This window comes from Haplochromis burtoni, unplaced genomic scaffold (assembly GCF_018398535.1).
Source record: "Haplochromis burtoni strain Fernald_Lab_line unplaced genomic scaffold, NCSU_Asbu1 Contig_642, whole genome shotgun sequence".
Classification (NCBI taxonomy): Eukaryota; Metazoa; Chordata; class Actinopteri; order Cichliformes; family Cichlidae; genus Haplochromis; species Haplochromis burtoni.
This window is the reverse complement of record NW_024583003.1, coordinates 163,710-188,854: the sequence shown is the minus strand read 5'-3', so window position 1 is coordinate 188,854 and position 25,145 is coordinate 163,710. Positions and strand designations below refer to the sequence as shown.

Sequence of the window (25,145 nt, the reverse complement as noted above, 5' to 3'; positions counted from 1 at the left end):
AATAGCAAAGATGCATCATCCTATATAGACAGAAATTACACTGTAAGAAGGTGGTCACACACAATTAGTATTTATTAGTGAAAATGTATCAAGCTGTGTTAAAAAGGCTAAAAACTCATGAAGTTAAAGCTACAGTGTATAAGATATCACCACCAGATGTCAGTAGGATGCAGATTGCAGTCTACTGACAATGTCAGGAATAAATAAGCGTCTTTTTATTTATATTTCCATGTCTTAGAGCCCTGACAGCGATGACATGTTGGCCACTATTTGCAAGATTGTGGGGCTTCCACAAACTGGCGCCGACTTCTATGTATTTTTAATGGATTAATTCTAAGTTTATGAAAATGCATCAATCTGTTGGAAGCTGTAATAACACACTGATCAATTTATATTTATGAGTACAACCTTCTTTTATTCTATTAAGTAACCTAAAAATTGACACACTTTACCTTTAAGTCTTTGGTTTCAGCAGGTTAAAAATCTTATTTCCCAAAATGTTCTCATGACCACATGTTCAAACACCTTTTGTGCTGCTGCTTTATAACAGAGGAAGTGACCTGTGACCCTCTGGGAGATTTCCGTTGTGACAATCACCGCTGCATTCCCATCCGCTGGCAGTGCGATGGCTCTAATGACTGTGGCGACAGCTCAGACGAGAGAAACTGCCGTAAGTTTTTCAGTTCAATCTGTTTCAAAAAATGTCTTCTTATTAAAAATGTTTCTTCTGACTGCTTTTTACTCATGTAGTTTGAAGCCTCATATCACAGCGGCCAGACATCTCATATTGAACACGTGTGTGTGTGTGTGTGTGTGTGTGTGTGTGTGTGTGTGTGTGTGTGTGTGTGTGTGTGTGTGTGTGTGTGTGTCTCTAGAGCCAAGGCCGTGCTCTGAAAGTGAGTTTCGATGTGACAACGAGCAGTGCATTCCCGGAAGCTGGACGTGTAACCATGTCAACGACTGTGGGGACAACTCGGACGAGCGAGACTGCGGTGAGCAGACGCCTCCTCCTCATGCTAACTCCTCGGCCTCCTTAAAATTACATCCAGCCGTAAACAAAACACACACGGGCGCAAACACACACATCAACATAACATCTTGGCTCTCTTCCAGAGTTGCAGACATGTCGTCCAGGTTTTTTCCAATGTGACTCGGGTCACTGTATCCCCGCTATTCTGCAGTGCGACAACCGACCCGACTGTCTGGATCTGTCAGATGAGACCAGCTGTCGTAAGTTTACAGCGTGAAAATTAATGGCACTCTGGGCCCCCGCAGTTTTATTTATTTATTTTTTTCTGTTTATATGTGTTTGAGGTAATTATTCAGGCTTTAAGGCTTCAAAAGAATGAAAATGTGGCACAACAGTCTAACAGCAGACAGGGATATACAGTTTTTGCTTAAAGCTTAAATGAGGTGAGAAACACAATAAGATGGTTTAAAACTGCATATTAGTTTACCCCAGTAATTAAACCACAGAGTAGCTATACAAGATTTATCCTTTTTTCACATTTGAACACACATTGAATAATTTGGTGTGGTTGAACTTTGTACCTGTAGGGCTCTGGTCATCCAGGAAGTGAGATCAAACCATCAACTGCAGTCATTTCCCTGCATTCTTTCCTTTTCTCTCTATGATAAATTGTAACTGTTATTTGAATATATGAAAGCTGGACAATTATACAAGCACTCCATCCATTAATCCGTTAAGGTATTCTTTCAGCTAACAGTTTAAAGTCAGAGATATGTCTGTTGATATGTTCCTCCAAGGTAATGTAACCAGGGTGGCTTCATTTGCTGTTGATGAAAGCTGCAAGCCATCCGTGTCTTCACTTTCCACACTTGGATTTATTCCTGTTTGCCCAAAGCGCCTCTGAAATGGTAACAGTGGGAATTCAGAGTAATTGCTGTATCCTTGTCTCTGTAAAATATGCAACCATACACTGAAAGAAAAAAAAGTCCCCTCAGCTCTTCTCGCATCCAGCAATCTCAGATTGTCTGTGATGATTGAAGAAAACTCTCTGCCGCTTGGACCCATCTGTTTTTGCCTCATCACTTGGTTCCCCTATGCTTTCTCTGCATGTCGTCCTTTGATTTCTGGGAACATGTCAGTTTTTGTTCTTCTGGTTGCCATGCTGCAGCAGCAGCAGCAGCAGCAGCAGCAGCAGGGCTGTGGAAGGAAAGTGGTAATAACATATTTGTAGAAAATAGAAAAATCTACCCACCAGCATGTCCAAAGACGGCACAAATCAGAGAAAAGTTACCAGCGATAATTCAAATAACTGTGGCATTAAAAAGAAAGTTAAAAGAAGTGGACCAACTTTGAAAAGGGGCAGCTTTAAGAGAAACAGTGACCAGAATGGTGTGCAGTGCTGGTTGGTTTTATTTCTCCACTGATATATCTCTTTAAGAAAGACCGTTTAAAACACGACCTTGGTAAAGACAGGAAAATAAATCAACAGATTTTAGTAATAATGTGCAAACTATCTCTCTTATTTTCCCGATCTTTCCAGCTACTCGATACCCTGGAGGCCGTTACTGCCCTGAGCACCAGTTCCAGTGTGCGAACCACATCTGTGTGAACCAAGGCTGGGTGTGTGATGGCATTGATGACTGTGGGGACAGATCTGATGAGCAACTCAACTTATGCTGTGAGAAGCTTGTTATTTATTTTTATGTATATCTATATAGATAGGTAGGTAGATAGATGTGTGAGTGTGTATATATATGTGACTTTCTTTTAAATGAAAGTCACACACACACACATATAGACATTGGGCTCAAGTCACATTTGCTTGTGTTTAACCAGTGAACATCACCTGTGAGATGCCGTCTCGGTTCCGCTGTGACAACGGCTACTGTGTCTATGCTGGAGTGCTGTGTAATAAGAAGGACGACTGTGGAGACGGCAGTGATGAGAAAGAAGACCTCTGTATGACTCCCACTCACACATTCCTGCAATCTGCATATTTTAGCATGACTAAAAATGTACATTTAAATGCACAAATCTGATCAGTTATTGGACGTAGAGTAATGGAAAAGGACAGCTGAACATTTGGCAATATAGAGGGATAAACATTGATGTTTTGTAGTTGCCCTCTGCATAAACTATGTTTAGTGTACTGTGTAAATATATGGTGCCGTGAAAAAGTATATGTTTCCTTCTCAGTTTTGTGTTTTTGCATATTTTTCACATTTACATCTTACAGACAATCAAATTCATTTTAACGTTAGACCAGCCAGAGGAAATACAGAATGCAGTTTATACTACCCTGTCCTTTGCCTGTCTTCCTCCCCAACCCCAGCTGATTATGGCAGATGGTCGCCTCTTCCTGAGCCTGGTTCAGCTGGAGGTTTCTTCTTGTTAAAAGGGAGTTTTTCCATCCCACTGTACCACAGTGCTTGCTCATAGGGGGTCATATGATTGTTGGGGTTTTCTCTGTTTTCTTTGTGTTATTTTAGGGTCTTTACCTTGCAATATGAAGCATCTTCAGACAACTATTATTGTGATTTGGCACAATATAAATAAAACTGAATTGAACTGAAACTCAAGAGTACTGGGGTTATGTAAACACTCCAGCATAAAGAACAAACAACAACAAAAGAATAACGTTTTGGAGTGACCCAGTCAAAGTCCAGACTTAAATCTAAAGAAGCAACTTGAAAAACATATTGCCGCTTATCAGAATTTATCTCTCACTGCCAAGGGAATAATCACTTATTAGGTTTAAAAGAAGGGACAGAAGGTCATTTTTTCCCCTTAACCATCATTTGAAAATAGCATTTTGTATTTATTGTGTAGTGTTAACATTTTTTTGTGATCTGAAACATGTAAGTGTGACAAATATGCAGAAAAAACAACAAAATAAATCAGAAAGGGGGGAAATACTTTATATGTGTGTGTGTGTGTGTGAATGTGCATATATATAATATTTTTATATATATATATATATTTATCTATATATATATATCTATATATCTATATCTATATATCTATATCTATATCTATATATATATATATATATATCTATATATATATATATCTATATATATCTATATATATCTATATCTATATCTATATATATATTATATTAGATATCTATCTATCGATATATAGATAGATAGATAGATAGATATTAATAGATATATATATATATATATAGATATATATATATATAGATAGATAGATAGATAGATAGAGATAGATAGATATATATAGAGATAGATAGATATATAGATAGATAGTATAGATATATATAGATATATCTATATATATATATATAGATATATATATATAGATATAGATAGATAGATAGATATCTATATATATAGATAGATATATAATCACTCCTTTTTGTATGTGAACATAATCAGATTGCATATTAGTTTCAGCAAATGCACCTCTTATCATGGGATTGTCAGGCATTAGTCCAAACAACAATGCTAATCCTGAACTTTCCTCTTTAAAGCCAGTCAAATGGGAAATCCCAAAATGACATCAGTGCCTGCACAGGACACAAAGCTGAAACATAACAAGGATAAGGAAAAAGTCTGTTGTATGGAATTGTTACACAATCAGCTTAAACATCAATCAGAGCAAATTATTTTGAGAGGAGATTAAATAGTTTGGTTCAGAGCAGAGGTGGACATTGGCTTGCTCATCTAAATCCACTTGTTTGTTGGCAGGAGACAGTAAAGATGTGCAATTCTGTGATACACAAGCATGAGTGAAAGGCGTATATGTGCATCACGAAAGCATGTTTACGCTTTAATCTAGTGGGAGGAGTTGTGTTTGAAAATTTAGAAGTAAAGAGCTTCTAGAAAAAGCTCTGAATTTAATCTTAGATAAGTGGAGGTGACGCTTTCAGAGGTGGGCTGTATACCCACTCAACCATTTCTGAATACTTGTGCTGATGATTCATCTCGACTGTGTCCTTCACAGGCCGCGAGCCCACACTGGCCCCCTGCACACTGGAGGAGTTTAAATGCACCAACGGACACTGCGTGCCCCTGCAATACGTGTGTGACCACAATGACAACTGTGGAGACCGCACAGACGAAATGGGCTGCAGTAAGTGCCACAACAAAAGACTTCTTCAGCTTCCTGGCAGGAGGACAGCATCGTCTTTTCACTTTAACTCAATGGCTGGAATTAAATGTTCCTGGGAAAAAACAGCATGAATCCTTTAGGACGAGTGATGATGGTGTTTTCACGGAGCTTTAATAAAAGATTTACGGTGTTTTGGTTCAGGCAGAAAAACGAATCCAAGCATTATATTGACCAAAACAAAAACAAATGTATTGTGCAATCAGTAGGAAATATGGCATGGATCTATGTATAATATTACATAATTGAGATTATGTGCTCTTCTACAGAAAGAGGAGATATATTCTCATAATCAGAGAGAATTATAGGATAACAGTATTATAACTGTTGTCAAATTAATGAGATTTTTGCACAGCACAAATATAGATAATTACTTCAATATTCTAATGAAATTTGCCACCCAGGACATAATAAAAATCATCTGGTCTTTACTGGGTCCTAAAATAACTTAAACATAACCAGACATGAACATCAACATGACATGGTCTCATTATTTATTTAGCAAAGGTTAAGCTAAAGAAGCAGTAAGAACTAAAGGCCATCATTTAACAGCTTTTAGACCCACTTTTATCAGCAATAGTAATCATTTTCTGTATGAGTTTATTAGTCTTTCACGCCACTGTGGAATTTTGTCCCACTCTTCGTTACAACATTGCTTCCCTTCATTGAGGTTTGTGGGCATTTGTTGATGCACAGCTATCTTAAGGTCCCACCACAGGATGTCAAACTGGCTGGACTTTGGAGTCTTTTCTTTTTCAGCCATTCTGTTGTAGATTTGCTTCATATCATTGTCCTGTTACACAACCCAATTTCAGCCAAGCTTTATCTGTCAGACAGAGGAGTTTGTGGCTCAATGACTGCAACATGCCCAGGTTGTGTGGCTGCAAAATGAGCCCAGATCATGACCTCTCCACCACTGTGTTTAACAGCTGATATGCTATGTTTGTTTGTCCATGGAAAAACATCTTGTATGTCAAAAGGACATTGTTCCTGAAATCTTGTAGTTTATTCAGTTGTAACTTTGCAAACTTGCAATGTCCTTTTTGTAGAGGAGACTGTTTTTCGGGCACTTCCATAGAAGACATACTTGTTCAGTCTGTTTCTAATTGTGCTGTCATGAACTTTAACATTTAACGTGTTAACTGAGGCCTGGAAAGTCTGAGAGGAACCTCTTGGGTTCTTTAGTAGTTTCTCTGAGCACTGCAAAGTCTGATCTTGGGGTGAATTTCCTAGGATGTCACCCTTTTAAAACACTGGCAACTGTTTAGCTCTTTTAGTGCTTTTTTTAGATTGACGGGCAGCAGCAGTTCCTACTCTGAGCTGATGTCTTTCTTCCTAGCAGTGCTCCCAGCCAGTAAACTGTAAAAACATCTGCTTCTATCGAGGTGCTTACACATATGTTCAGTGATGGTGAATACATTTAACCAGATTACTGGGTTATATCTGAATTAATCTGCCTGTGTAAACTAAGCCTATAAGTAGCTCTTGCGTGTGGCTCAAAAGCTGTTTTTTGCACGTTGTCTGTCCTCCAGATTTTGGCCTCGATCGCAACTGTGACGAGAATCTGTGCCAGCATGAGTGCACAAACCTCGATGGCACAGGCTTCATCTGCTCCTGCAGGCCCGGATACACAGTGGACCCAGACAGCACCTACACCTGCCTGGGTACACATACTCATACATACATGTTTATGATAAATATACATGTCTAGTTAAATATCTGTTGGGTAAAACCCACACTCCTTCTGATCCTGGCTGGTGATTTTTTTCAGACATCAATGAGTGCGAGGTGTACAGCACCTGTCCTCAGGTCTGTAAGAACACCAAAGGCAGCTACGACTGTGAGTGTGCCCCCGGCTACAGGAAAGTGGGCAATGGCAAAATGTGCGAGGCTGTGGGTAAGAAACCGCTGGGTTTTCTTTGGAGCTGAGAAGACTTCACAGCTACTGAAATATATTTTTGGCCTCATTACAGTCTTCTTTCTCATCTAAGTGTGAAAAACAGATTCATCAATGATTTAATGGTGGGTCTAGTTAGCAGGCATGCCTTTTCTCTTGCTAGATTTGAAACAGCAAGAATGCTGTTGTAAGTAATAACTGTTGTTTCTATTGCTGTTAAAAACTACCTACATCATTTATACATTTCATATATTTTACAATGTATATTTTATAAAAAGACAAGTAGATGCAGGCCATACTGATTATTTTATTGGTGGAGAGACTCTTAGAAACTCTTAAAGACCTCAGAGACCAGCCTGTGCACCTTAATGAAATGTCTTTAAACAATAAGAATACACTTTTGATTGGTTTTTATATTTTTCAGTGACAAAAACATGTAAACGTGTATGTGTGTGTCCAACAGGAGCAGCTCCCATGCTGCTTCTACCGGAGAACATTCGTATCCGGAGGTTCAACCTGCAGACAGAGGGCTACCATGACTTCATCGAAGAACAGGAGCACATCATGGCTCTGGACTATGACTGGGACCACAACAACACAGGATTCAGTAAGATATCCATTGATTAACATCAGTGCTGTGTGATACTATCGATCTGATACCAAGTAAATAAAGTGCCAGTATTGATGATATCAATACTTTTGACCTATAAAGACAACTTGTGTTGGTATTCAGGTCAGTATTAGCATTGGTATCGATAGTTTGACCATAATTAAGACTACCTACTATAAAAACCACATAGTACACCTGGGTGCACACAAATTACACCAACAACAAATGTGTTTTGTCAGGTATGGTGTATTTCACTGTTGCTGGTAAAGACGCTATGCCAGGCGCCATAAAGAGAGCATACATACCATCAGTGGACGATGGCAGTAATAACATCGGTGCTGCTGTTGATCTCGGCGTCAAATACATCACCAGCCCAGACGGCATCGCTGTGGATTGGGTCGCCAGGTGAGTTTACCTGATTACAGTAGTTCAGTGCTCTAATGCCTTAATCCTAATCCAAATTTATTAAAATATATTTTATTTACATTAAAGTTTCAGGGGGTTTGCCCATAAAGCACCAGAATGTTTTTCAGCTCTCTGATAATTTTGTTCCTTTTTTAAGAAACCTTTACTGGGCAGACTCCAAGCTGCAGAGGTTAGAAGTGGCCTTCTTGGATGGACGCTACAGGAAGCACCTTGTCAAGACTGACCTGGGTCACCCATCTGCTGTGGCTGTGAACCCACGACTGGGGTAAGATTGCACCTGTGTTTAGATTTTCTAAACACAGGCACAGTCTGTTAATTTATATATCAAGCACAAAAACATAAGAGAGGAGCTCCCAGAAACACACATGAGTCAGGGCATATACAACAGGGTCACATAAAATCACAGAGTTCTCACCTCTTACACGATAAATAATGACAGTATCTTTTATGCCAGAACCCAGTTTGCACTGGCCCATATTAGATGTTATTAGCGATTCAATGATATACCTTCAAGAGCAACATATGAAGACTGTACAAATATGTAACATCACAGGACTTCTGTGTTTGCCAAGATGACTGTGATTTTGTATTTGTGGACATAAGCAGAGATATCAGCTGAACATGCCGAGGTGGAGGGTCAACTTAGCATAGGGGGACTGGTTAGAAACCCTGCATCAGTATCAGTGTTGGCCAAGATTTTCAAAATACTTGTAGTTTCAGAATTTGTAGCTGTCCTGGGAAATCTCAATGAAACGGTCTTAATGAGCCGTTATTTCATGTCCGTCATGTTGCTGCAGGATGCTGTACTGGGCAGATCGTGGGACCACAGCCAAAATTGAGTGTTCCTGGCTTGATGGTCAGGAGAGAAAAGTTCTTGTGTCTGATGGTCTTGGGTGGCCCACTGGCTTGTCAGTCGACTTCACCAACAATGACAGAATCTACTGGTCAGACTCCAAGGAGAGCCGCATAGAGTCTATTCTGCCATCAGGAGAGCAGCGTAAAACGGCCGTGTACATAGGTGATCCTAATTTCCTAATCCATCGTTCATATTCCAAACGGTTGCTGTTACTGGAGCTGAGTAAATCTATTCAAACATTTCTGTATCTCTCCCAGATGTAAGGAACCCCTTCAGTGTGAGTGTATTCGAAGACCATGTTTACTGGAGCACTCAGGAAAAGGGCGAGGTGTTTCGACAGGACAAGTTTGGCCAGGGTGACAAGGTCAAGCTGCTGACTGCTGGACCCTGGCTCACCCAGGTCTCTGTGTACCAGCAGCAGAGATACAACACCATAGCCAGTAAGCTGCACACTCTCTCACATGTCCACAAATTGTGCATGCAGGGTTTGTTTGTTTACAGTGTGCAAAGCCTCTTCATTTGTATCCATTTTATTTCTGTGTGATATTACGTTAATAGTCCATTAAACGTCGTGAACATTGAGTGCTTTGACCCACAAGAGCTCTTTTATGTTTTTTTGTGTGTTCAGCATTAGCAGTAATGTGCAGGAAAGTGGAAGAAGGCAACCATGAATAACAGAGGAACACATTATTATTCTATTAGCCACAACTGTAAAGAGAGGAGATTGCCTGGACAATGATGGTGATGATGATGAAACATGAAATATATGTTATTTATTTGTTTTTGCAGTGAAGAATCCATGCAAGGGAACCTGCAGCCACCTGTGTTTGCTCCGACCGGGAGGGTACAGCTGTGCCTGCCCCGAGGGCACCAGCTTCATCCCAGGCAGTAAAACTGAATGTGATGCAGGTGAGAAGAGGAGTTTTTTTTTAAAGTTCCTCTGTCCTTTTTAATAAAATAGTAGGCATCATGTCTTAGCTGGGAGTGCCAGCAGCTCAAGAGACAGATCATCTGTCAGTCGGAAGGTTGGTGGTAAGACTCCTGCCTTTTTTTGTCGAAGTATCATAGGGCAAGGCACTGAGTCCTGAGTTAAAAGTTCTTAGGCATAGGAAAAAGAACTTGTGTGATTGGATGACTGAGTTCTTAGACTGCTCAAATTAAGTAGAAAAGGATTAGAAGTATTAATGCATCAATTCATCATCAGTTGTTTGTTTTTTTTTATTCTGTGATCTTTCCTGCAGCAATATTGACAACCTTTTATCACTTTCACTGTTATCTACACAGCATCAAATTAACACAGAGTTCAGTGAAGCTGGTGGGACTAAATAGAATAGATTAAATAGATTTAGTAAACATGTGTAGTGTCATAAAATCAAGGGCAGTGTTAACTCAGGCAGGCTGTGAAGTCGAGCTCAACCTCATTCGCAGCAGATCAGCCAATTTCTGCTGGGGTTCACATCAGCTGGTAGCTAATAGTGAGGATAATATTATTTCACCATATTGATGTGACATTTTTACTGTAAATGTATTCAGACTTTTATTTTGTGACATTACTGTAACACGTCCTTCCACAGCATGTCTTTTATCCTGTCTTCCTTCTCACTTCCTGTTAAAAGGGAGTTTTTCCTTCCCACCGTTGCCAAAGTGCTTGCTCATAGGAGGTCGTATCCTTGTTGGGTTTTCTTTGTATGTATTATTGTAGAGTCCACCTTACAATATAAAGAGCCTTGATGTGAGTGTTGTTGTGATTCAGCACTGTATAAATAAATTTGATTTGAATTGAATTTTTATATTAGTGTTACATGAACTGAAATTTTGAGCAGGTGTGAGAGACCAACAGTAAATGGAAGAAAGGATAAAGGCCACTGTTCTGCCTGGTTCTGCTTGTAGTTTCTTCCCACTGTCACCAAGTGTTTGCTTAGAAGGGATTGTGGCTTGGAGCTTCTTTCTAATATTGTAGTCTTTACCTTACAATATAAAGCACCTTGAAGGGCCTGTTTTTTGAATTAGTGTTACATAAATAACTAAATAAAGTGACTAAATTAAGCTACACCGTATCATCAGTACTGATGTCTCAGTAATGATTGTTTTCCTGCCATAGCACAGTAAAAACCTCTCAATGTTATGATTGTTCAGGGTTTGATCCACCACCCACCATGCCGCCTCCCTGCCAGTGTCAAAACGGAGGCACCTGCTACTTTGATGACAACAAGGCTCTCTGCATGTAAGATTGTCTTTCCTTTTTTTTTCTCCCTGCCAGCTGTCAAAATAAAACATTGGATTAAATTGCTGTGTTAATCCTGGTGTTAATGTAATGTCAGTGAGATAAAGTTAAACCATTGGCAGTGTTGGAACTGTTATGTTTGTGGTTTGCTTTTTGTACAGATGTCCTTCAGAATGGAAAGGAGATTTCTGCGAGATAAGCGTGTTCCATGTGATTGCATCATCAGGTATGTTCGATTTTAATTAAAGAAAAATAAGATAATAACAAAATAAAAATGTGCTTCTAATTCTAACGAGCTTCTTCATACGTCACTTCTTGCCTGCTTGCCTGCCTCTGTCCCTCCCTGGCAGTTGGAATAGCCATCGGGGTAACGGTGGCGGTTGTGGCTCTGCTGGTTGCTCTGGTCTATGCTGCCAAGAAGAAGTCGAATCTGGCCGAGAGTTTGCGGAACAACTTGCCAAGCATGCCCAAAATGCCCAGTATGCCATCAATGGCTAATTTTCCAAACTTCAGGTAAGATCGGAAAAGTCAGAAATTAATGAAGTGTAACATTCAAACACTAAAACTGATTTTGTGTTCAGGAATGAAAGTAAAAAAAAACCTCTAATCTGACAAAAATAATAATATGGTTTATAATTTTTTTCTGCTTTTTGGTGGGGAGAAACAATACAATTGAAAATTCACAGATAAAAACAAAACCTATTTTAGTATCATTTTAATCAGAACTTGTGCATACTGTTGGATTAACTGTTACAAAAACATTAAAAAAAATATTTGGTAATTACCGGTACTGTTAATTTTGAGCACCAGTTCCACAAACCTTACACTGCGTGATGGTCTAACAATGAGATTTAATAATGAAGAAATTCATAAGTAAACTTAAAATCAAATGGGAAAGTAAATAAACAGTAAAATCACAACAATGATAAATATGCACTTTTTTTTTTACAAAATTTTATTACAAATATTAAAATAATAAGAATAAGAATTCATATTTCATTTTGATATATTTTAACATTTTTATTCAATATTCAATAGCACTCTGAATAAAAATGAATATAAAAGCAGATCCATTCATTGTATTTAAAGGTTGTTGACAGAGCATTATCAGAACATGCTAGTATGATATTTACATCCAAATAATAATACTTTGCAGGAATGGTTCAACCCAAAATGGCATGAAAAGAGAAGACAATGAAGGCCTGCAGAATGGAGAGGCGGTCAGTAGCAAAACAAAATATATTCGTTAACTGTTTAAAAATGCTTTGTGAGATTTAATACAGACTATACTTTCTTATCCTGTCTATGGTGATCCATAACGCTAATGTGTGCTGTGTGATGTCAGGTCCCCTGTACGTCCGTATTCACGGTGGAGACATCAGGGAAGAATTTTGAGAACCCAGCGTATGAAGGTGGAGAACCGCTACCCTCCAACAACTTGCCTAAAGCCACCTCCGCTCTTATGGCAACAAATGAGGTGAGTAAACAACAACACTGCTCTCCTGTGGACTTTGATTCCTCTCTATTCCTTTTTATTTCATGTCTGCGTCTAACAATTCCCCTATGAATTATGCTCAGACGTATAAATTACATTTCAAGGCTTTAATATAAACGTAGTGCAAATCTTGTATGTGCTGTTTATTGTGTTACATAACTGCATGAAAAAAGTAAAGTACCTTTCCTCAGCATCATATTCTTGTATTAAAACACTGCTCTGTGATCTGGTGGGTTTTATATTTTGATGAGCTCTGTCTCATGACCCTATTTTTTTCCCTCCCTCAGGAGTTTGTTGAGAATCCCTTATATGGGAAAGAGGCTCAAGCTGTGATTGAACCCATAGGAAGTGATTCCAAGCCTGAAGTTTCCATCGAGGTTGCCATCACATTCATCACAAATCTTCGCAGATTAGTTTCATTTGAGCGAGTCGTAACACATTGAACCCTTACAAAAATTGCTTTCAAATCTCGCTCTGATAGTCTTATTTGTTTTATTGTGTGGTGATCATTTATTTGTTTATTTAAATCTCTAAACTTCTTCTACTTCTTGCATTTTTTAGGAGGATTTTGGGATCCCAGCATATGGCTCTGGCGTACCAGCTGTTTCGAGCACGCAGGTATCCACAAAGACAGATGTCAGAATAGTATTCAAGCATTAGAAGCTGAAAGCAAATAATGACGGGATCTGAATCTGCAATCATCTGCATACACATGGGCCTGCTTTTTAAAAAAAAATCCTTTGCATATGTTTCAGCCAAATGGAGATGAGAGTTCTGCATCTTTCCAAAACCCTGCATACACGGTGAGCACAGGATGCACAAAGGGTGAATGTGGGCATTTTAGCTTTTATTTGATGGGACAGTTGAGAGAGATTAGACAGGATAGCACACAAACCCAGGACACTGCATCACCTTTAGTACTTAGTGGGAGCTATAATACTGTAATGGAAAACCAGTCGATCCAAGTCAACTTGATCCGAGTAGGTACTAATGGTAAACGGGCTTTAGTGAGCTGTATGTTTATGCTTCAAGTAAAAAGCTGCAGTCTAAATGACAGACATTACGTTTTTTTTTTTTGTTGCTGTTGTTTCTGTGATTAAAAATTGTGATTAAAAATTTGGGTACTTGAAATGTAATTTCTCCATTTAAAATAATCATTTTGATCTTCCAGGAGGACCCGTAACACATTACCGATTCTGAGACTAGACTGGACCTTGTTTCAGGACTAAAACCCTCACTTGCTTCTGTAAAACAGCGGCACTGTTTCAACAAACTCAACAAATCAGAGAAAGTCAAAAACTAACCGGCTTTAAATTCATGGTAGCTATTTGTGTAAAAAAATAAATAAATAAAAAAACACTATTATAAACATGATTTAATATAACTGATAAGAAACTTGTTCAATGATTTTTAAGAAACTCAGTAAAAACTTATATTATATTAATAATTAAAAGTTTGTATTTCTTTTTGTAAATTGTGAGAAAGTTATGTAATAAAACTGCCATTATCATCAGTGTGTGTTTTCAGTACTCGCTCCATTCTGGATGCACAGTATGCTTTTCTCTGGCAATTATATCACAGGAGGATCCCGCTGGTGTTATCCGCTCCCTCATCTCCAACAGAACTCCGTTTCCCAGCTACTGTATCTGGCCCAGTGAACCAGGATGAAACGCTTTGTCATCTCTTTAATCAAAGAGACAGTTTTGAGAGTGATGACAGAGCAACTGTGATAACTCTGCTCGTCTTCTGCCCCACTGTCATGAGTGTCTGAACACATCAAGGTCTATGAGCTTGCAACAACTAGGCCGGCCACATGAGCACTGGGACAAAAGAAAACTGAAAGAGAGGGGAAAACAAGTGGGCAGAAAGAGTGGAGAACAGAGAAAGCACAATGGGGAGGTACGAACAGAGAGCCGTGACCAGTGTGTTTGTGATGATTCACAATCCCTGTTTTCATAATACTGATTCCCCACAAGGCATCTGCCAGAGTCAGCCAAAGTGTGTAGTCTGTACTGCTCAGTGAGAGACGGAGGCACAGAGGGAGGGGATGAATAGCTATGGATGGAGGGGCAAACCAAAGGGGCATGGAGCTAACAGCATGTGTGCAAACAGTGCTGCCTTCATGGGCTGTCAGAAATAATAAACCCACTTGTGGTAAATAGCAAGAAAGAAGTTGGTGTGTAAAATTGAAACAAAAACCATTTAAAAGGGAGTTTGTTGATTTTGTCTGTTTTTCCTGTTGGACTGACGTGAAAATTCCATTACATTATACATATACACACACACACACACACACACACACATATATATATATATATATATATAGTACGAGCCCGAAAGTCAATATTTGGTGTGAACACCTTTATTCTTCAACACAGGCTGAACTCTCTTAGTCATGCTTTTTTGGTATTTCTTTAAGTAGTATTCAGGAATAGCTTTCCAGGCTTCTTGAAGGACATTTGAAGCTTTTCTTTGGATGTTGGCTGCCCTTTATTCTGTTCTCTATCAACATGATCCCACACTGCTTCAATAATGCTGAGGTCGAGCCTCTGGGGAGGCCAATCCATGACTGATAGTGCTCCACTGTGTGATTCTTTTTACTGTCCAGGTAGGGTTTCACTACACTCGTAGTGTGTTTGGGATCATTGTAATGCTGAAAAATGAAGCCACTGCCAATGAGACACTTTCCAGATGGTATTGCATGGTGGAGCAGAACCTGGTACTTTTCTACTTTCATAATTCCTTCAAATTTGGCAGGATCCCCAACACCACTGGCCGAAATGTAGCTCCAAACCATGAAAGAGCCTCCACCTTGTTTTACAAATAGCTGTAGAGACTCTCTTGTTGAAACTCTCTCCTGACCTCCTCCATACATATTGATGATGAATGAAAATGTTCACATTTGGATTCATTACTCCATAAGACCTGGGAAAACTGTTGCCACTGTTCTTCAGCGGTGGAGTTTAGCGTTTACCAGGATCACCTGAAGGCAGCAGAGAGAGAGAGAGAAGAAGAGAGGGCTGATGAGAGCAAACTGACTGACAGAGGGGGAAGGGGAGGCTCACTGAGCGATATATTGGGTGTAGCAGAGAAATAAAAGCAAATGTGTGCCAGTCAGCTGGAGACGGAGTGAGCAGAGAGAAATACAGAGAGAGGGAGGAAGAGGGAAACAGGAAAGCGGGGCAGGCTGGTATTATAAGCGCTGTCGAGATAGAAGGAGGGGAGCTGTGCACGCTGAGGCTGTGAGGAGCCTCAAGCAGGTAAGAATGTTTTCTAATGTGGACTGACTTACCTCTGCGCGCGTGTGGAGCGACACAGACATCTGTAGCTCCAGGGATGGTTTATACAACTCTCTGCGTTAACCATCATTAAAACCTTAGCGCGTTTAGTGCCAAAAGCTCAGTGAAACTCGTGTTTATTTGGGTTTCTTTCTTTGTTTTTTTTTTGTTTAAAAAAAAAAAAGAGATTTAGGTTTGCAAGCACATGTCTGAGTAACACCATGTGGATTGCCTGGCTGTACCGCATGTTAATGAGGGGTGTGTATCACCTGTCATTGATTGACCGCTCCGCTTTTAGAGGAAAGTGGCCTGAAGTGCTTCCAGTCTCTCTTCAGACTAAATCACCTCCCAGATTTATTTATTGGTTTATTTTTCTCAAATTTGATTTAATTAAAAACGGGAAGCGACGGCTCGGTGTGATTGGTGACCTCAGCCTTTATGCGTGGTCTGGTCACGCTTTGCTGCAGGGCAGGACAGAATCTATTGCGTGCCTTTATTGGCTTTCGGGACAAGCCGAAGCACCAGGAGACTTAATGAAGGTCGGAGTCATAGATGGTGGTTTTGGTAAACAAGGACTGAAGGGGGGAAACTGCGGATCAGTTTATGAAATCCATGTAGGGGCTTAAATGATTTCTTTTTCTGTTTACAGCGATGTTGCCATTCCTTCAGGTAAAAAATAAATAAATCATTTTTTAATATGAAAGACCTGAATTTATTGGTAAGGCTACCTTTTAAAAAAAATAAAAAAATTAAAATGTTGTAGGCGTACATGCTGCACTTGGTGTCCCCATGGAAGGATTACTGAACAGGATGATCCCTTGGGTCCCTTAAGCCTGAGCTGTTTGAAGTGAATGACTACACAAGACTACAAAGTGACACAATGTTACGCAAAAAGGCCACAAAATGAACAAAAATGAGTGAAACTTACACAAATCGAGGCCAAAGAGGTGTGACTTGCCTAAACCTTTTCCGCATATGCAACGACCACAGAGAGGGGGAAAAGATGAACACAGTGACAGGCTGTAAAATTACCACAATACAAAAAGGAGACCCAAAGGGATCACAAACGGGCCTTTTCAGGTGGTGTGTAGGTGGTGGTGGCTGTTATGGAGGGCTTTTTGCATGTTTGTGCCCAGAGGCCTATTGTCTTATAATCCGCTCATGTGTGTCCCCTTTCACAGCCTTCTATTCCACTGCATTCACACAAATCATTATGCTTCAGTCATCAGTCGCAACTCTCTGACTTTTTGGCTCCCCACCAAATAACCACATCATCGGGGTCCTGTGCTGCTCCCAGCACCCACTCTGCTGTTGAAACTGCTAAAGTGTCAAGTGTTGGGCTTCCCTGCCCGGGCGAGGAGCCAGATTTGCTCTCCTGTTGCTGCGAGGGCAGGACAGCCTGATCCTTGATCCTGCTGCGTCTCAGAGTGGGCGTGTTGAAGGTGTTTTGAGGTGATGTTCTTCTCATAAGCCTATTAAGAGCCGTCTGGCCGCTGACCTTCTCTGCACTACGTTTTATTTTGTTTCCAGCATCTTCGCTTTTTTTTTTTTTTTTCCTGTACCAGCACAAGTAAAATCTAAACTAGATTTCGAGGTTAGTTGTGTAGTTAGGAAGGGAATAAGGAATCCCAGACTGCATTTACATTCTACAAATCGATATGGGGCAAAATAAAGCATTTTTATAGTGTGAATTAGCCTTTTTAGGAATGCAGAACTATAATACTGTTTATCCACTTTAAAGCAACCATTAGAGACGGTTTAGTTGTTGCTGTTGGGAGTTATGAGATTTTTATCAAAATGTACAGCGGGGAACTTGTTTTCCTCAAATGGATATTGGAATGAAATCTGTCAAATCCAGACATGTCAGGTCAGCCGTGTGTGTGTGTGTGTGTGTGTGTGGGGGGGGGTTGTTGTAGGTGGTGGATGGGCTGCCCACACACAGAGGGGTGGGCAGATGGCATCAGCAGTGTACTGGTGACCTCACCCCCTCCACCAGCTCTCTCGAGACCCATCCAATGGCAAATGATTCTGGCAAGCAGGTGGCATGCATACATGTTTGTGTGTGAGTGGAGAGGACAGAGACATGAGGTTAAGCTCTCCCAGCACAATGGCAGCATAATGAAGTAACTCCACTACTCAGCTGGAGGTTGTTCTGGTGTTTTAGTTCAGTAGCAGCGTGAACCATCCATGTAAATGCAAATCAGATGAGCAAGGACTCAACTGGTGTGGTTGGACAAAACTCACAAGCTAAACATTGACATTTTGGAAAACATTTGTATTCAATGTTTGATAGTTTAGTATCTGCTGCAGTCGGGGTAAACAATGATTTGTTCTGACTCTGTGCAATGAACTTCCAATCTCACTCTCTTTCAAATGGTGTGTTAGAAAATGGAAATCAGGTCTGCGACCGCTCCCAGTCAGGAGGTGTTTTCAAAACAACTTTAGGGAGATAAAATGGCAATAAGATGTAGTTACTATTACATCAATCTGTGATTGAATGTGTCAACTTGGAAATTACATGCAATTTGTTTGTGCTAAATCTGTGGAAATCTGTTGTCATCTGCTGCAAATGTGTTGCCATCTACATGCACAGAACTTCATATTATCTGTGTACGCTTATTCCAACCAGATTTTGTTAGATTTGAAGCAGAAATTCCAACATAAATAGTGACATAGTTGGTGCAGATTGGTGACTTAACTGCAAAATGACACAGGTGCTCGGCAACCTTTAAGTTTTTAAATGAAAGTAAAACCAGGGTTCAAGCAGTTTGCAACTAGTTAAGTCATCTGCTGCAAAAACAGGATTTCTATTTAGCTAAGATTGATTGCAGAGTGTTTGGAAGCCCCGTTTAGTCTGAAATTATTTGCAAACTTTCAGAAACCCATATGAGAGTGACTGCGTCAGTGTGAGTTGGACTGTGATTGTTTGGAGACTGGTTGCTGCCTACTGAGCAGGTGTGCAGTTGAAAGTCAGGGGGTTGAGTTAAGTTGAGGGTTTGCATGCTCAGTTTCTGGACAGTCTGTTTGCTGCAACTATTTACAATTCTGTCTCTGAAAGAATTCAGCGCAGTCACCTGTCTTTACTCAACTGTTACTGAGCAGGATGATTGGAAGACAGGAAAACTGCTCACCCGGCTTAGTCTAATGGCACTGATTACCAACAGTGCATGTATAGAGCCTTGAAGTGACTGTTGTTATGATGTGGTGCTGTATAAATATAATGGAATTGAATTGTATCATGTCTTGGTAGTTTATTGGTTTGAAGTTTGTGTTCAGCAAAGATGGCTGTTTATGTTAAGTTTCCAGGCTGCCAGGTGTTGATTCATATTGTTGCTGATCATCTTAAACCCCACTAAATAAATGTAGATATCAAAAATCTAACATAAAAAGGGCTTTTTGAGGCTTTTTCCCATTTATAACTTGACAGTTTCAAACTTTTATTATAAATTTAGCTAAAATTGACTTATGGCGAGGGGGTGGCCTAAAAAACAGAAACGCACCATCCTCAGCTCTGCTCCTCGGCCTGATGGCTATTTGAATTAGCTCCTCTGGGTTTCACTTTTGTAAAGATAATTTTTGGGGCATTTTTCTTTTATTGGACACTGTAGCTGTGAAGATTAGACAGGAAGGAGGAGAAACCGAGCCAGAGAACCCAAGCCTCTGTATTTCAACCATGTGGCATATAGTCACCTGCTCAAAGGCATTTTTGTTTTAAACCTAATTTAATTTAAATCACAGAATTTGTTTCAGCAGCTTTTTGTTCGAAGTGTCAGAAAATAAGTGCAAACACATAGCATGTTGCTTCCATGGGATTATTTTGAATAAAGAAGCCAAGGCTCTGTATGAAGAGACATAAAATGGAGTAAAACAGCTTTAGAAACTAGAACCCATCAAAATACTGTTAATTAATTTAGGTTAATAACAATAATTAAGAAGTAGATTTGGAACAATGAACGTTTTACTTCTACCTTCTATCAGCACACCTCAGATATAGCTGTTTGTTTTGGGGGTTTTTTCCCTGAAACATCCCTGCTGCTGTTGAATTTTCCTTTTCAGTGCTTCATTGTATTCACCAAAATCCTCTGCGATGCACACAGCTGTCAGCACTGCCAACTTCAATCAAAGAGGCTAGATTATACCACCATATGGCCAGTGGGAACCCTTCGTATTTAGAAGACAGTCAGTGAATGAAAGGCACAGAAAGATGTCGGCTTTAAGCTCTCGCCAGCCTTTCATAACTGAAGAGAGAGAGAGTTCAGTGGAGCGTAGGCCTGAAGAAAAGCAGGAAACCCCAGAGGAAGTGAGGTGATGTATTAAGGTTAATTATTAAGTTGGTCATCAAATTGAGCAGGACACTGTGTTTTGAACCATCAAACGACAGATGCATAGGACAGAGTTGGGCTGTGCAGGCATGTGAGTGTTCTGCAGTTTATTGATCCACAAAATGAACAGTTGTACATGAGCTGTGTCAGAGTACAGTGGTACAAAAACACTTAACCACAGTATAGGCGTATGGATGTTAACCTGGGAGGGAAGAAAGCTGCTGGTGGCACTGCTCAGTCCGGCAAACTAATCCGACGTTGTGTCTGTGCAGTTTGATGCACGGTGAGTGCCATTTAAAATGCAATTCTTGTTTTTGAGGAAAGTTTCAAATGCCTCTTAAACACGGTCTACATTTTGTGCAGATAATGTTTTCCTTGTTCATTGTTTTTTTGTTTTTTTTTTTAAATCCCATCTAATTGACTTGGAAATTCCCATGTCAAGTTTCATTACGGGGAAAACAAACAATGACGGCCGATTAGGGTATCTGCCCAACTGCTCCAGTCTGCTGCCAACCTGCTATGGTTCAACCCTGAATGAGGGACAATCATAGGAGTGATCTAGGGGCATGTCAGGCTTGAGCAGTGCTTCAGCTTAGGTGCTGGGGTTTTGCACTCTTCTGGATACTTGGAGATTTACTCAGATAGGGAGCGATATCACATCTCTTGTAAATGGGCTGGTACTTTAATATCTTTCTATTTGAGAACTTGGATCACTTTCTACTTTTACTAGGATTAAAAAAAAAAACAACCCAAATCCAGTTATCAGCAGTTGTCTGGGTGAAAATGTATCGTTGATGCTAGAGGACGGGGAAGAATGGGCAGACTGCTTTGAGCTGATGGCAACAGTAATTCAAATACTCACTTGTTAAAACCATGGTATGCAGAAGAGCATCTCTAAACACGTCAAACCTTGAAGCAGACAAATTACTGCAGCAGAAGACCACACCAAGGCCATCAAAGCTCGTCAAAATTAGGCAATGGTGATTGGACAACACTGCCTGGTCTGACAATGATTTCTGCTGCAACACTGAATTGGTCAGGGTCAGAATTTGGCATAAACATGAAAGCATGGATCCAGCCTGCCTTGGAGCAACAGTTAAGCACCCGCACATCATTTAAACATTGCTGACCATGCCATCTATTTGGGACCACAGTGTACGTGTCTTCTGATGGCTTCTGGATCATGAAATCGAGTTCACTGCACTCAAATGGCCTCCACAGTCACCAAATCTGAACCAACAGATGTAGTAGAAGCGGTGATTCACGTCATAGATGTGTGTCCAACAAATTTGCAGCAGCTGTGTGATGTTATCTTGTCAATTTGGATCAGAATCTCAGAGGAATGTTTCCAAAACCTATGAGGATTTCTGAAAGTGAAGGGGTTTCAGCCCAGTAATAGTAAGGTGTAACAAACAAAGTCTCCAGTGCGTTTATCTTTAGCCAGAGCTAGACCACCTCTCTCATATGAGCAATAATGACTTACTGTGGCCTATGTGGCAGATTAAAATATCCTTTTTTTTTTTCTTTTTTTTTTATTTGTTTTGAGATATTAAACCTAAAGTTACTCCCAAACACAGGTGACCATTGTGTGATTGAGTGTGTTACTGTGGTAGAAAATGCACCGTGGTTACCATTAGTAATGCCATTCATTTTCAGCTGATCACAGCAAAATAAGAGGCTCACTTTACAATATTTACTAACGCTTTTCAAAGCAGATTGTTTTCAACAACACTCAGCCGTCCAATTAAATCTTATATTTTAAACACTTCAAATATAGCCCCAGCCTGGCTGCCATGGGCACTTGTCACCAGCCAAATGAAGGATTGTTTGTGCTATGGCGGTTCATTCTAATTGCCACTCTGGCGTAGCGCCATCCTGTCTTCAATCAACATTTTCCAAAAAAGACATTTCCTTGGCAGCGAGTATGTTTTCATCAGCCTATCAGGGGGCAATGTGACAAAGAATTGACAGAACGTGACAAATAATGAACCCAAGACTATTGTTAATTTGTCAGAATATGAGACTCAAGATGACAAAAACAATTGGTTATTGTTTTTAAAAACTCTACCAGAAGTAGAAATGATCCCCCAATAGCTGTAAGTGATTTGTGTAATTATAATCTGCAGTAACGAGGCAAATTCACAAGCGTGATAGATCTCAGTTCTGCATCTTAACCGTAATGAAATTGGAGGAGAGCTTGATGGCTTGCTTCACTGTCATTGTGCTGATCAGGCGGTTCTGTCTTTTGTTGTCGAACGTCAGGGGTGTGTTTGTCGATGTGAGGCGGGTTGATTTGCCAGCCTTCAAAACCACAAGAAACTGCTGCAGGATTACTTTGTCATTTCCAACTCGAAGGAAATGTTGCTGCTGAAAGGAAAAATAGAATAGAATAGAATTCAACTTTAGTGTCATTGCACATGTCACAAGTACAAGGCAACGGAAAGCAGTTTGCATCCATCCAGAAAGTGCTTTAGGAATAATATAGATATATTACAAAATATATATTAAAAAAATGGGTCTATTATAGGTATGAGGGTACAAAATATGGGTCTATGATGGGTATGTTGTAATGTACATAGTATGAAGTTATGTTATGAATATGCTATAATTATAAGTATGTACAGGCTGTAGTAAGTGTACAAATTATGAACAGGATAGAAATATGAAACTATACAAGTTATTAACAGTTGTAGAACTATAATTATTATTTTACAGAATGATTGTCTGTACAGAATTTACAGTAGTGCAGTTTAGATCAGTGAGATATGTGACTAATTTCTACATAGGTTATATAAAGTGCTAGCGGTTGTGAGTGGTGGTTCAGTCTATCTTATTATTGTCTGTATGATGGTACAGTTGGCCGTGTGTGTGTGTTCAGTTATGGGTGGTTGCGTGTGTGTGTGTGTATGTTCAGTCCATGAGTTTAATGTGGGTCAGATGTCAGGAGGCAGAGTTCAGGAGTCTGACAGCTGTGGGGAAGAAGCTGTTCCGGTACCTGGTGGTCTTAGTCCGGAGGCTCCTGTAGCGCCTCCCAGAGGGCAGGAGGGTGAAGAGGCCATGTGATGGGTGACTGGGGTCTTTGATGATTTTCCGAGCTCTTTTCAGACACCGCTTCCTGTAGATGTCATTTACGGCAGGATGTGGTGCTCCGGCAATGCGCTGGGCGGTTTTCACGACCCTCTGCAATGCCTTCCGGTCCGAGGCAGAGCAGTTCCCGTACCAGACTGTTATACAGTTGGTCAGGATGCTCTCGATGGTGCAGCGGTAGAAGTTCACCAGGATGTCTGAGGACAGGTGGTTCTTCCTCGGAGTCCTCAAGAAGAAGAGGCGCTGGTGAGCCTTCTTGACCAGCTTGGAGCAGTTGGTCGTCCAGATGAGATCCTCGGAGATGTGGACTCCCAGGAACTTGAAGCTGCTCAAACGCTCCACAGCCGTCCCCTTAATGTAGATGGGTGAATGTGGGTCAGCATTCCTCCTGTAGTCCACGATGAGCTCCTTGGTCTTCTCAGTGTTGAGCAGCAGGTTGTTGGTGTCGCAGCACTCAGCCAGACGATCCACCTCCTCCTTGTAGGCGGCCTCATCGTTGTCACTGATGAGGCCAATCACCGTGGTGTAATCTGCAAACTTAATGATGGTGTTGGAACCATCGGCAGGTCTGCTGTCATGGGTGAAGAGTGAGTAGAGGAAAGAGCTCATCACACAGCCTTGTGGTACAAAGGTGTTAATTGTGATGGTAGATGAGCAGCGGTTATCCAGCTGGACATGTTGGGGCCGGCTGGTCAGGAAGTCCAGTAACCATTTACACATCAGTTCCCACTGATGCCTAGGTTTGTCAGTTTCCTGATGAGTTGTGAGGGGAGGATTGTATTGAACGCTGAACTGAAGTCTATAAACGGTATCCTGGCGTAAGTGTTTTTATTGTCCAGGTGTGAGAGGACAGTGCAGTGCGATGGAGACTGCATCCCCTGTGCTCCTGTTCTGACGGTATGCGAATTGGTGGGGGTCCAGGGTGAGGGGGAGACAGGATTTGAAGTGTGCTAGGACCAGCCGATTTAAGCACTTTGTAGTGATGGGGGTGAGGGCTACTGGGTGGTAGTCATCGAGGCTTGATGGTTTGGAGTTTTTGGGAATCGGGACAGAGGTGGAGGTAGATTTGAAACCCATCACTACAGCATGGACCAAGGACAGGTTGAATATATCTGTCAGCGCTCCTGCAAGCTCCCCAGAACACGCTCTGAGAACATGCCTGGGGATGCCATCAGGACCTGCAGCCTTGTGGATGTCAATCCTGCTCAGCACCGCTCCTACATCGGTGAGGGAGAGAGTCAGTGGTTGGTGGTCCGGAGTCCCTTCTGCTTTAGTTGCAGTTGTTGGATTCCCTTGCGCAAAACAAGCATAAAAGTTGAGCTCGTTGAGGAAGGAGACATCAGAGGATGCGGGGAAGGTTTTGATGGTCCTGTAGTCTGTAATGGTCTGGAGTCCTCTCCACATACGTTGGGGATTGAAGTCGGAGAAGTGTTCTTCTACCTTAAAAAAAATGATCCTTTTTGTTTTAAATGTTACGGAGCCCCCCAGGGGACATGGGAGAAAAAAAAATTGGGGAGGAAAAAAAAAAATTAGGGAGGAAAAAAAAAATTAAGACGGACTTTTGCGAGATCTCGCAATAAGTATTGCGAGCGCTCGCAAAAGTATTGCGAGATCTCGCAAAACTCCAACAATGGCGGCAGCTACTTAGTTGTAATATTACTCTTTCTGGGTCACAAAATACACTTTTAAGATATTTTGAGGCGTGAATGTAGTTGTGTAAACGTCAGATACCTGCTCGGTTTACAAGACATCACATATTTGCAAAAGAGCTCCGAGGTTTTTGGAGATCTGACACCCACTAGCTCGAAGCTAACGGGAGGTCGAGACCTACTACAGCCGGGAGGAA

The 25,145-nt window shown here is 40.7% G+C and overlaps 2 protein-coding genes across 6 annotated transcripts in view; both read left to right on the top strand.

Moving 5' to 3' along the window:
- lrp2b (low density lipoprotein receptor-related protein 2b) overlaps positions 1-14,687 on the top strand; it is a 51,131-nt gene extending 36,444 nt beyond the window's left edge. The window contains exons 59-81 of the mRNA XM_005949283.3: positions 551-670; positions 876-992; positions 1,114-1,230; positions 2,511-2,648; positions 2,807-2,929; positions 4,940-5,068; positions 6,637-6,768; positions 6,876-7,001; positions 7,465-7,608; positions 7,851-8,016; positions 8,174-8,302; positions 8,835-9,055; positions 9,151-9,333; positions 9,683-9,802; positions 11,030-11,117; positions 11,279-11,343; positions 11,468-11,630; positions 12,274-12,337; positions 12,463-12,594; positions 12,900-12,989; positions 13,174-13,230; positions 13,368-13,415; positions 13,784-14,687. Of these exons, the coding sequence (XP_005949345.1) occupies positions 551-670; positions 876-992; positions 1,114-1,230; positions 2,511-2,648; positions 2,807-2,929; positions 4,940-5,068; positions 6,637-6,768; positions 6,876-7,001; positions 7,465-7,608; positions 7,851-8,016; positions 8,174-8,302; positions 8,835-9,055; positions 9,151-9,333; positions 9,683-9,802; positions 11,030-11,117; positions 11,279-11,343; positions 11,468-11,630; positions 12,274-12,337; positions 12,463-12,594; positions 12,900-12,989; positions 13,174-13,230; positions 13,368-13,415; positions 13,784-13,795 (2,684 nt within the window). The 3' untranslated portion in view covers positions 13,796-14,687. The remainder of the gene's footprint in view (positions 1-550; positions 671-875; positions 993-1,113; positions 1,231-2,510; positions 2,649-2,806; positions 2,930-4,939; positions 5,069-6,636; positions 6,769-6,875; positions 7,002-7,464; positions 7,609-7,850; positions 8,017-8,173; positions 8,303-8,834; positions 9,056-9,150; positions 9,334-9,682; positions 9,803-11,029; positions 11,118-11,278; positions 11,344-11,467; positions 11,631-12,273; positions 12,338-12,462; positions 12,595-12,899; positions 12,990-13,173; positions 13,231-13,367; positions 13,416-13,783) is intronic.
- A 910-nt stretch (positions 14,688-15,597) lies between these two features.
- The window catches only part of LOC102295455 (MAGUK p55 subfamily member 3), a 27,623-nt gene continuing 18,075 nt past the window's right edge, over positions 15,598-25,145 (top strand). For 3 of the 5 annotated variants that reach the window (XM_014329931.2, XM_005949275.3, XM_014329930.2), the window contains exon 1: positions 15,598-15,872. The gene's annotated coding sequence lies outside the window, so the exon portion shown is untranslated. The remainder of the gene's footprint in view (positions 15,873-25,145) is intronic. The other 2 variants (XM_014329932.2, XM_005949278.3) reach the window with 1 other exon arrangement.